This window comes from Thermobia domestica, chromosome 1 (assembly GCF_964235325.1).
Source record: "Thermobia domestica chromosome 1, izTheDome1.hap1.1, whole genome shotgun sequence".
Lineage (NCBI taxonomy): Eukaryota > Metazoa > Arthropoda > Insecta > Zygentoma > Lepismatidae > Thermobia > Thermobia domestica.
Window position 1 is genome coordinate 317,797,545 of NC_137454.1, and position 13,167 is coordinate 317,810,711.

Genomic DNA, 13,167 nt, shown 5'->3' on the forward strand with positions numbered 1-13,167 from the left:
TCTGATTTTAAAATATTGAGTTAAAAAGTAAAAACTAAGCTCCAAACAGATTTGTATGGATCTTCGTTTTTAAACTTTTAATTGCGTATTTAAAAGGAATCGCCTAACTTTTCCAAGCCCATCAATTTATAAATGTACAACCATTGTGTAATTAGAGTTACCAACTTCTCTGTAATAATCAATGTTTAAAGTCCATAGTAATCAACGTTTAAAATAGTTTCTTTGTTTCACACTATTTTTCGTAAGTCCTTGATCATGAATTAGTGTCTGGATATAGGCCTACATGTTCAAAATTTCGAAAACTGCAATTATCTATAAATAAATATATTTTATATACAAACAAGGTATAAAATATACTAATTCCTTTTGTCACAGACTGTACAACAAATAGCAGGAAACTATAACCTTCGTTTAAGTCATTTAAACCAAATTTATGTAATTTTCTTTGTGTTTTATTTCCTCTAAATAACTATAAAACAAATTAAAACATTTAAAAATTTGGAAAGCATTATATCCCTGAAATACACAAAGTACAATGAAATTGAATTGAAAGAGTTTCAGATATATCATTTTCATGTGAGAAATATGTGATGACATCACACTTTACCGTGTCACAATTCACAGTTGCAGACAGTATTTCAGAAACTCTTTCTATTGTATTTCACACTAGTGCGACGTATGTTTCAAGGTTCTATGCTGAAGACGAATATTTCTTAACTGGCGATTTCAAAGCTGGTGCTATAACCCAGATACATGTACTGTTGGATTTTTAATTAACTTTTTTTTTTTTTTTTTTTTTTTTTTTTTAAGTAATCTTCCAGTTCTCAAATTGAAGTCTAGATTTTCCTTGGTTGTTACTTTTCTTCTTTTGCCTTATTCCACAGTGGCGAACTTCTATTTTCAGTACTAAAACTGAAAATGTAAGAGATTAAACAAATTAGATAAGTTAATATCGAAACTTATCATGAAAGTAATTATATGTATGAGGTAGAAAATTTTCATGCTAAGATCCGTCAAGATATATTGCAAATAATAACAATGATTATAAAATTTTCCCGAAAAATTTACTTGTATACTTATTGCACAACTTTATTTTGGGACAGTCTATGGTAATGAGGAACAAACTTCTTATTGTCAAGAAGTTCGTCTTCAAACGGTTTAGAAAAAAAAATATCAATAACAAGCAACAGTTCGTACATTGACTATTTTCAATAGATAATAAAAGAGAGCGTAAAGAGCTTCTACCATTCGAGTCGATCGGTGTTTATGTGTCTACTTGTTCATAAGTCTGTCTATCTGTCTAGATGTTCATGTTAGTTCTGTCTGTTTCACAATAACTCTCTCTCTCTCTCTCTGATTTTAATTAACCTCGTTATGTATCTTCCTCCAACCTTCCAAAATAAGTCTATTGTTTGGAGTTGCAATCCATGGTTCATATAACATATAAAGTATGAACATTGACATATAAAATAATTTCACAGGATTAACTACGTAAAAATATTCGATTTTGATAAAACATAATGTACAACTTGTTTTATGCATTTTGATTATCTCCATAGCTTGTGTTGAAATTTGCCAAGAAAGAAAGTATGTATTTACCTCTTCTCTCTCAAATTAAAATTATATATTCCAAATAAGATCCGGTAAAAAAAAATATTTTGATGTATCATACCGTATATGTTTGGAAGCTTCGGAATCATCCTGTCTGCATCGAGCTAAAATAAGCAAAGAATAAGGAATGGGTGAACTAAACTTGACGTAACTTTTTTTTTTTTTTTTTAAATTTACGATATCTTTCGCTTGTTAGTATATTATGTACCGTACATTTTTTTTTTTTCAGGTTTTCCCACAGTCCTCAATGCTTGATATTAAAAACTGTCACAAATGAATAGTAGATCTAGGTATAGATACTGTAGAGTGAATGCGTCCTCCTGGCTTAAAAATACATTCCACGATAACTTTCGGATAATAATTGAAGACGTCAGTACACGGAGGGGAAAGGTTACCCTTATAATAGCACCTCTCTTTACAAAACGTTTGGAAGCTAAAGTACATTTTTTAAACATTTTTCTTTCAATCCTGAACCTCTTCTTGCACCGAGGTCTTCAATTTTAATGCGATATGACATATATGAGTATTTTTTTAAGGCTTTACAATTATCGTCACTTATTGAATTTAAAATCAATCGAAAGTGAATGTGTGATCTTATCTCTTCTCCTTCAGCCCAGCCCGCGTTTAAAAATTTTATTTCACATATTTTCGTAAAAATTATTCCTTCTTGAAACAATATGCACTATATGTTTATTGAGAATTTCATACAGTTCCCAATGTTTGGAGTAGATGGTCTGAAATCAGCAGCTACTTTGCTTCGTTCCCACTCCCCCAATACAATTGAAAAAATATGATCCACGATAGTTTCTGTAGAGAAAAGTCATTCAGTTTTGGTGAAATGTGGCTTCAATGATTTCCAATCATTTCTACTGCTTCGAGTTGAATTGTCTCAATAATGAAAACCTTTCCAATATTGAGTATAATATTTCGTAAAAATTACGTAAGATAGTTCGATTAACGTGTGTTTCATTGGAAATTAGAGACTTCGTCGTATAATTTGGGATTGAAATTAGTGAGAGGGGGTTGAGAGGGTCACTCACTCGTACAATACACAATATCACTGACACTTCCACATTATCAGGCGGAAATTTGGAGTAACCAATCTTTTACGCAACCCACAATACTAGAAAGTATTGTTGGCCGAAAACGATAAAAGGAGTAAAGAAGTTGTGAATAAAAGAAATAAAGATTTGGAGGAAAAATGGGACACAATTTAAAATAATTGTGTAATTGAAGACACTATTTGTGGTAGCAAGAAGACAGAGAGAGAGAGAGAGAGAGAGAGAGAGAGAGAGAAATTAACATTTTCCTTCTTTTCAGGTCTATCTATCATTAATGTCAATTTTCTAGTCCTTCCACTGAAGAAAATATCCACATAGTTTTATGATAAAACTAAAACTAAAAACAATATTATTAAAATTACCAGGCAACCAAGAAAGTTCGTGCGGTTTTTACACCTGCCGCTATTTTTCGTGGGGTAGTAATAATTTCTGCTGCCAGAAGTACCTGTATATGACAGTTTCTGATAGCTGAGTCATTGGCACGTCGGCTAATGTAGATAACAGGTCGCATTCGACAGTTCGAGATCAAGTACTCGCTGTGAACCATGTTTGTGTCGAACGCAGTAATCAGGGCTTGTTTACTGTATGAATTCAAGTTGGGCACAAAAGGTACGGAAGCAGAAAGAAAAATATGTGCAGCGTTTGGAGAAGGTAAAATTAGTGAATGGACAGCTCAAAAGTGGTTTCAGACCTTTTCGACCGGCGATGAGACACTTGGAGACAAACCTCGATCGGGCAGACCATTTATTTATTTATTTTTTTTTATTTGGACCAACTCAAGGCAGCAATTGAAGAGGAGTCAAGTCAATCGTGTCAAGAATTCGCTCAACGATTTGGGGTAAACGATGAAACCTTTCGTGCGCACTTGCATGAGCTTGGAAAATCGTGGAAACTGAGTAAGTGGGTCCCTCACGTGCTAACTGCTGCGAACCGTCTCCAATGACTGAAGATCTGCTCTTCCTTGCAGACTAGAAACAACAACTGTCCAATTTTGGACCGAATTTTGACGTGTGAGGAAAAGTGGGTAATGTACGATAACAAAAAACGCTCGTACCGTTGGCTATCGTCAAATGACTCCATGCCTTTAAGTGCAAAACCTGCTCTTCATCAGCGGAAGGTGATGCTGTGTGTATGGTGGACTATTGCTGGAATTGTGCATTATGAGTTCTTGGAAAGTGGTAAAACCATAACCAAAGAGGTGTACCCAGCACAATTGCAAAGAGTAGCCGAAAAGCTAAAAAAAAAAAAAAAAGCTAAAAAAAAAAAACCTGCACTAGTGAATAGGAAAGGTGTTCTTGTCCACCAAGACAACGCTAGACCTCATACAGCAAAGATGACCCTGGATTCCTTCTCTTGGCTGGGAACTTCTGCCATATCCAGCGTATTCATCAGACATTGCTCCATCAGACTTTTTTTTTTTTCTATGGACAACCATATGCGCAATCGACAATTCAAAACTTGAGAAGAGGTTGAAAACGCTGTGGCTCAGTTTTTGAGTCCCAACACAAAGATTTCTTCAAAAATAGCATCTACAGGCTTGTAAAACGATGGAAGAAGGTTGTAGAAGCGGATGGTGAATATTTTGCGGAATAAACATAAGGTAAACGCATTTTTTGGAACTTTGTACTGAAACCGCACGAACTTTCTTGGATACCTGGTATTATTTCTCCATTGAACTTATCCATCTCCAAATTTTTAAATCCATCTCAGGAGGACATCTTTGAACAAGAAATACCTCCAACACAAGGAATCTATTCCTAAATTTATGAACAATAAATGCCTCCAACACAAGGGATCTATTAACAAATTCATTAGAAAATATAGAATTGTTTCTAATTATTCATCAGATATGAAGATAAGCTGAGAATAGAAAATGTAATCTGAAGAATGTATGATAAGCGTAGAAATAGAGAAAAAATTGTAACCCAATCATTGATAACATGAGAATTGAATGTATTATAAAAATTAATCTATATATTCTGTATACAAGCATATTTTCCCACTCTAAAAGGGAACAGCAAAGCGTCTTCAAAGAATCCCTATTAAAGATAATCAAGATACTGTATAAATCCCAATGCATTCTATTTTCTTATTATCCAATAAATATACAGAATCTTCTTAACAAATAGCTCGAGTTTACTAAAATATTGTCAGTTTCCACAAGCATTACACAAGAAAGGGAGAGAAGAATTCTAATAAAGATGCATCATATGAGATTCCTTCGCGTACATTTGAGATATCCTAAAAGTAAATACTTTCTCTTTCTGCTTTTCTCTCTGTGTATCTCTCCATGAGATCTTTCATCCTCCCTTCTGTTTACACAATGGTGGGAAAAATACAATTTGAATCCACAAAAAATAAAAAATAAAAAATCAATCGTCTTGCCCCGGTTTCGATCCTGATATCACTACGTTTGAGCCCCAATACGCAACCGACTGTGATAATTGCATTGTTAATTGTGAAAGTCTGAAATGCTATTTATTTTGTAACAACGTTGTGCCTTAGCTGAATAACCATTCATACTTATTATATTATTTTCTTGCAGTTTAGTGGTAAACATTGCTTTTCTTATGCGAAAAAATGCAGAGTATTGTTTATTTTTCAAATATTACTTCCCGCATTATTCGTGTGTAACGATTTAAGAAAAACCCTGTTTCTCATACGTAGCCTACATAGTCTACATAATTTACATGGTGTCCACTTCCGTATAAACATATTATTGCATGCTTCTTGCTACGCCATAGAAACTATGCTTATATGTATAGAGATTAATTCATTAAATGTTGTTCTTGTAATTATACCAAAAGAATCTGCAAAGAGGTTTTAATCTTTTTGCTTGTCTTTTAATGAATGGTAAAAAAAAGTTAATATATTGTCTTGTTGTCATACTGACAGAAGAGGATTTTAAACGCTCGCTCCGCTCGCAACCCAAACGCTTCAATGAGAGTCACAAATTTTTACCTCCTACTTAAAGAAAGTTATTATATATTATTTCTTAATAACGATGTGATATACAAGATGCTGAGTAATAACTTATAGTGTATATAGAAGCGTTTTCAACATCAGAAACAGTTAAAGACTGAAATACATATTTGGCGTTTTATGATGACGAGTTTGGTTAGTTGCTTTCTGCCCAATAGGATTAGTCTCGACGGTGAGAATGAAGGTATGGAAAGCTAAGATTGTAAATGAAATCTTTAAGTTTTACGTCCCACAATTATGCCGGTCAGGCTAAAGGAGACGATGATGATGAGAAATAAAAGAAATAGTGGAATGAAGAAAGTGGGAGGAAACGGGAGAACCACGAGAAAATCCACGAGCACGGTGTTTGTCCACCACAAAATCCATACGGCGCGAGCTGGAATCGAACCAGGGACCCGAAGCACCGGAGGTGAACGCTCAACCACTGAGCCTCCTAGCTAAGATTGTAATTTTCCGATCGGGTCTTGGCGCTCTATTCTTTTTTCTCCGGCAGCGACCTAGTCATGGACTTCTTCCGTATATTTCTTGATTTCCGATCATTTTAGACACCGTAGTTTTGTTTACATGTTCTCTCTTGCCAATTTCCCTATGAAAAATAGCTTTCTTATGAAAAGTAATAATGCGTCTTTGTTTCCGAGGAGATGTCACCCACACCTCTCATAATTACGTCTTACTCATGTAAACGTAATAACTACATTAAGCACTCAAAAAGTCATAGAAAAGATAAATTAACAAGTCCATTTTCTCCTTGAGTGATAGTTCACCTAGAAACGAAAAAAAAAATTCTAATGAAGACAAAAACGCGCTTATCGAATTGTTACACAAAATACCAATTGCAGAGGCATTAACAGAAACATCTTTTGTCAGAAAGAAATATGAAAACAACAGAAGGTATGTAGAGAGTCACAATATTGCTTTATGTGAAGAAAGAATTTGAATACACAAACTATTACTTTTCGTGCAGAATTTTATCAAGTGTGGCATTTATATTTTTACAGACCGCATTTGTTTTCGAGATTAACTTAATTCAATATATATATATATATATATATCAGTGGTGCCCACCCCCCTTATGTCCATGATGCACCCCCCAATTGTCTATCCGTAGGTGTTCTTCCATGAAAAAAATATTCTTTTCGATTAATTTTTACCCCCTCAAACATATTTATATAGATTTTTAACCCCCCCCAAATATTTCAATGACGCAGTTTGCGTCATAGCCCCCCTTTGTGGGCACCCCTGTATGTATATATATATATATATATATATATATATATATATATATATATATATATATATATATATATATATATATATATATACCCTGACCAGTGGTTTTCTTTTTAAATTGGGACACTGTGACTCAGCGTTAGGCCTCTCTGCTGGTCTAGAGGCTAGCGCTTGTGCCTTTGATATACATTGTCCCGGGTTAATTCCTGCTAGGAGAGCATCTGTGGAATTTTAACTGTCCTCGATAATTCTGTATTCGTATTCCTGTTGTGTTAAGTAGATAACAGAATGGGAAAAAGTGAAATTAAGAAAACAATGTTTAGGGAAATAAAAAGATAAAAGTGGTAAAGGGTTCTCATCTAGTGGGATCCCTGGTTTGGTTCCAACACGCCAAGGAGGCTTTGCATGGATTGTTGCGAAGTTCTCCCGTCTTCTCCCATTTTTCATTCCATTTTATTCATTCTCATCATCACGGTCTCCTTTAATTTACACTGCCGAAATTATGGGACCGTAAAACTGAAAGATTTAATTTCATTTCTCATTTTAAAAATAATTTACTACTGTACAATGCATCCGGAAGAGAACGTTAAACATATAAGGATTTTAAAGTTCCAAATATTTGTAGGAACACCACTAGTGGTAATAGAAAACATATGAAAAGTGAAAGAAATGCAACGTTAGATATAAATAATGAATCAACCAAGGTCAGGTAGGCCGGAAACTATGGATTATGCCAAACCATAGAGGTAGTCAACTATCATTTTCTCCGATTCTCTATAGAATACAACCCTTCAACAAGTATAAAGATAGAAATTATTCTCTACAAAAGAAAGAAAACTTACTTAAAGAACAGAAAAGTAGTTATGAAGGGTTAAGGTAAGCTGGAAACTACAGAGCTACTTTTATGAACCTTATCCTTAGTTCCTTCTTCTCTCCTCTCAATTTTATGAAGTATGTAGTGAAAACACTAATAGATTTTATTTATATATATATATGTGTGTGTGTGTGTTGTGGATAACGTCACCCTTTTCTGTTAGAGGAATCTCGAAAGGAATATCGTAACACTATGGCTTTATATCCAACTGTACGATTCATAGCTAATTTCCTACTCTTATGTTTTAAATTGATATGTTTAAGTCCTTCATGTTCTTATCTGATGAAATATTCAGCGAAAGTACTTACACAGTACTTGTAACTATATTATTTATTAAATAGTATATGATGCTTTGGTCAGAATTTGTCTTTTATTTTATACAAGAAATTCCAAAGCTAGAATGAATGGTACCTTGTTTGGTATTTGTGTAAATGGTTCACTGTGGTTGGTAAATAGTTTGTATCTCTCTTGCTTTCTCTCAAATATATGCACAAAAGTAACATACAATTCACTGTACTTAGATAACGTTAAACGTTAGAGAAATGAAATATTGAAAGTAGAAGCATATTTATTTAAATTTCGCTAATTTCATATTATTAAATCTAAGCTTTTAAAAGTTTAATCTCTGTAAAAGCTACCATCATTTTGTCACTGTCATGAACTTCAAACTTTAAATAAATCACAATTTAAGGAAAAAAATTGAGAAAAGTTATTCTTCACTGATCCTCGATTTTTGTCATGGTTGTTCCCATCCCTTATAGGGTTGCCTGCCCCTCCCCTAAAATGTTTTGCTCGTAATTTGGCGTATGATTTTACGCAACACTGATTATGAGAAGCAAAGGTTGTATTAATTTCGTGAACTGCGTACTACGCCTAAATTTTTGGTGTGGTGCTGTTGACAGGCCATCTTTAGGCTATGAGAGAGTTCGTTAAAGTATTTTCACTTAGACAGCCTACATTTTGTTATAACCTAATGCCCATGATTTAGTATGGGTCTGGTAACTTAGAGGTATTGTTGGCACTAAAATAATAAATATTATTATGCTTCTAGAATACACTTATTTTACTTGATTGAATTTCTAAATTTATGAGAGAGTTTATTACCCAAATCTCTCATTCTGACAGTGAATTAAGCATCTTTAAATCTATATATGGTTGGCGCTTTAAATATATGATTACTGCTGATTGAAATCTCTGATAATTAACAAGATTATTTATTTCGATATTCAGGTTCCTAATATTTATACTTTAATGGTATTTATTAAAACAATAATAGCAGGAATAATTCAGGTATTATTATTATTATAATGAGATTCAGCAAATAAATGAAAATCAATTGAGCATACCTGTTATAGTTCGTAAGTTTTAATCATTGAAATTTTTCCTTCCGTTTTTTATTATCGGAATCGGAATAGAACTTCCCACTCCACCCTCCGCCGCCTCCCAATCCAAATCCAATTCCTTTCTTACCAGAACTCGTCTCGGCGTAACCTAAACCATACTGACTATATGGTGTTTTGTCTTGGTTTTCCATGTTTTTAGCCCCGCCAAACCCTCCAGCAGAAGCTTTACCATTACCAATACTAGTACTTAAGCCAAAGCCAAATCCACCGTTAAGCGATCCTCCCCATCTTGATCTCCGAGGGAATCCATTGTTATAAGGACCTACAAATAAAGAGTACAAGAAACTTAGTAAATACCAGTGGCACAAGTGGGAAAAATTTGAAGAGTTATATTTCCTAGAATAAAACAAACATTAAATATTTCTATTGATAGTACTCAACTACCTGAACGAATATTACTATATAACTTAATTATATATTATTGCTATTATTAATAGTATTATACTTATTTCTACAAGTATATCACGTGCATAACGAATATACGATGTTTTTTTGTAATTTACGGCAATTTTAAAGATGAAAATCGATAATTTTATTCTCTGGGGTTGGCAATTCTGTTATGTGCTGTATATGGACTAAAATTTCTACAAGTACAAATTTCTACAAGTACAAATTTCTACAAGTACAAATTTCTACAAGTACAAATTTCGACAATACTTATTTCTACAAGTATCACGTGCATAACGAATATACGATGTTTTTTGTAATTTACGGCAATTTTAAAGACGAAAATCCATAATTTTATTCTCTGGGGTTGGCAACTCTGGTATGTGCTGTATATGGACTAAAATTTCTACAAGTACAAATTTCGACAATACTTATTTCTACAAGTATCACGTGCATAACGAATATACGATGTTTTTGTAATTTACGGCAATTTTAAAAACGAAAATCGATAATTTTATTCTCTGCGGTTGACAACTCTGCTATGTGCTGTATATGGACTAAAATTGGGCAAAATATGGACTAATATATGCGTACATAATGAATCAAGATTACTTTTTTACAGTGATTTTTGTGTGATTTCAAAAAAAAAATAAATAAATAAAAAAATAAAAAATAAAAATAAAAAAATAAAATAAAAATAAATAAATACTTTATTTCTGCAATATATTAATGATTTAAAATGACAAGCCAGAGGCACTGAACTTAATGCAATTGAATAAGTGATATTGTAAAATATACCCCATTACAAACTTAATGGCAATGAGAAGTATTTTACATTATTCGCAGTGCTCTCAACTTTTATTTTGACTAACAATTTACCAAAGTACAGTATTAAATATATATTTTGATATTGTCATTATTGCTATTTTTTTTTATTTTACACTACTAGTTCAAAAATAAATAAATCAGTGTGTATTTTGCACACAAATAGTTGAATACATCAGTAACTTTCAATTATTCATTTCTTGTTAAAAAAGTATTTAAGAATTTAAGAGCTGTTGTACTATGTCACGTTCATTTTAAGAGTATTACAAATTAAGGTTGTAACAAATTACTGGGGTTGCCTATTTGCGAAGTAATGCGTCGAAAAACATTGTCTTGAGTTTTCGAATGTGAAACTTTGTTGTCTCTAAATATTGCCATATATTGACTGAAAGATCACTCTATACCCCAAGGAATAAAGGAGGCCATTTTGAAGATAGAAACAGCTTGAGGCGTTAAATCTAGGTTTAATTCTATACATGATTTAACTTTTTTTTTTTTTATGGGATTGCACTGATCTTACTTATTTCACTGTAGCCTGAAATCTTAGCTAGCATTCTGTTGAATTTCTCTCTCACTTCTTTTGCAACTTCTCCAACATTAGAGTTGAGATATTCGCTAACTTTTCTCATCATATCAAGGATACCATTCAATTGAACGCCTTGTTTCTGGATAGCTGTTGATGCAGATGTAGTGCAGAAGAAATTAGCTTCAACGTAACATTATTTGATTTTTCAGTGTGCCGCTACCAGCAACAGACGTAGCGCATCAAATTAAGGTAACACTATTAAAGTCTAGAGCACTTAACCCATTTTGAATGGATTCGAGGTGATTAGAATAATAAGCTATTGGCTCTAACCACAGCTCGCATCGTGTAGTACTTCTTCACATATTGGTAATGGCTACTTTATAGCCACTGTATATTGTATACATAACAGTTTGCATCTATTTTTATAAGCGGTTTAACTAAGACTTCTCCCTATACGAGATGCAAATTTTCATTTAGACTTCATATTCAGTGTTCAGCCTTAACAAGTGAGAAAAAACCCAAGGTCCCTCAAAACTCAAAGTGAGCCTCTTTATGCCATGCAACACAAATCATACATTTCCTCCGGTTCACCGTGGCTTAGAGATTTTCTCAACATTTTAGGCTCGCTCTTCACTTAAAAGAAAAGCTGTAAACAGCAATCACATTTAAGTGGAGTTCTTTATTTTTAGTTGATGGTTGATCGATTTTATTTGATATTACAAAGAGGAATATTAAGGAAGAAAGTATAGAAGTGGAAAGAAAATGGAAGTGGAAATGTTCTATTTTCTCCATTCAAAAGATTCCGCTAAATTAAACGCCTTTAGAGGTACTGGAAAGAGAAAAGACTTTGAAATCAGTCGGTAATTATTATAAATATTAAAAAATAAATAAATAAATAAACGGAATGATGTGTGCACTCTAAATATTATGAACTAGAGGTGGTCAACCCGGATTATTAATGGCCGAGAGTTCGCTACGGAGATAATCAAAGAATTGGTGGAATTTTGGACAGACTGCAAAATCGTTCACTTGAGACCACGACATCCAGAGGCCTTAGGAAATGTTGAACGAAGTAATCAAGATGATGAAAACATGTTCCGTAGCTGGATGAAAGACGACAAAAGTAAAAATTGGTCGAACTGTGGCTATTTCTTCAATGGGATTTCAATGAATTATTGGAAGATCACATTACCGTGCGTTATTTAATGGCGAACCAAAGATAGAAATTTTAATTTCTGCTCTGCGAGACACAGTCCTAAAGTCCATAACCACAGAAGAAGAACTGGAGCAATTGCATAACAGCGCAGAAGAAAATGTCAGTAGAGAAGATAACAATAAAGAACCTGTTCACTCATGTGATTTAGAACATCTAATTGAAAAAAATGAAAGAGACCAATTGATCTGTGCTATTTGTGGAAAGGAAACCACTGGTGGTCATATTTGTAGCCTATATCTTCGTCCTGTACATGCTATTTGCGGCGGACTTGCAGGAAACGACTATGAGGGCTACGGATCTAAAATTGTGTGTTTGATTTGAAAGAAAGAAGAAAACATGTGTTCCAAGAGAAACGAAACACACAGAAGAGTAAAATGAACGAAAAAATGGTGGCAACTATCAGACAATGTTGTATAATATTGACATTGGTAGTTTTGTAACTGTTGCTATACCAAAGGTCGACTGTGGACCTGTAGATATAAGGTTTATTACAAAAAAAAAAAAAAAAAAAAAAAAAAAAAAAAAAAAAAAAAAAAAATTCAGAAATAATGTTTATAGGATTGATACCACTGTTGTTGTGGTTCACTCCTTCAAGACGGTTTTGGCTCTTTAAGGAAATCCAATCATAATTAACCACAAACAAACGCAAAAATACCATGAAATATCATAGGATGTTTTATTATTCAATGAAACTTAGTGTCTTATCAAGGTAAAAATACTATTTATTCAGGAATAATAATTAAAAGTGATTCACGAAATTCCTTTAAAAGCAAAAAAAAAAAAATCTCGAGCTCTTTCACTTCAGAGCCATATTCCTTAAGTCTGTTGATCAACACTCAGAGCAACAGACCCCTACAAATGTATTCAGTCAGGCTCCACTGATCCGTCACTCCATCACAGCTTTGTCTGACGCCTACCTTTATTGGGAAAGCCTAACTAAACCTTTCGTAGCCTAACAAAATTTTAGAGTACCCTATTGTCTATGGATATCACTTAGCCCATAAACGGTTACTCTTTCTCTAAAGAGAAGACCATCACTCAGGCTTCTCTGG

The 13,167-nt window shown here is 33.4% G+C and overlaps 1 protein-coding gene across 2 annotated transcripts in view; it reads right to left on the reverse strand.

The window, feature by feature from the left end:
- Positions 1-430: 430 nt before the first annotated feature.
- The window catches only part of LOC145662590 (uncharacterized), a 155,649-nt gene continuing 142,912 nt past the window's right edge, over positions 431-13,167 (reverse strand). For both annotated transcript variants that reach the window (XM_081728336.1, XM_081728327.1), the window contains 2 exons: positions 9,105-9,423; positions 431-912 (listed from right to left, as the gene is read on the reverse strand). In XM_081728336.1, the coding sequence (XP_081584462.1) occupies positions 9,128-9,423 (296 nt within the window). In that variant the 3' untranslated portion in view covers positions 431-912; positions 9,105-9,127. The remainder of the gene's footprint in view (positions 913-9,104; positions 9,424-13,167) is intronic.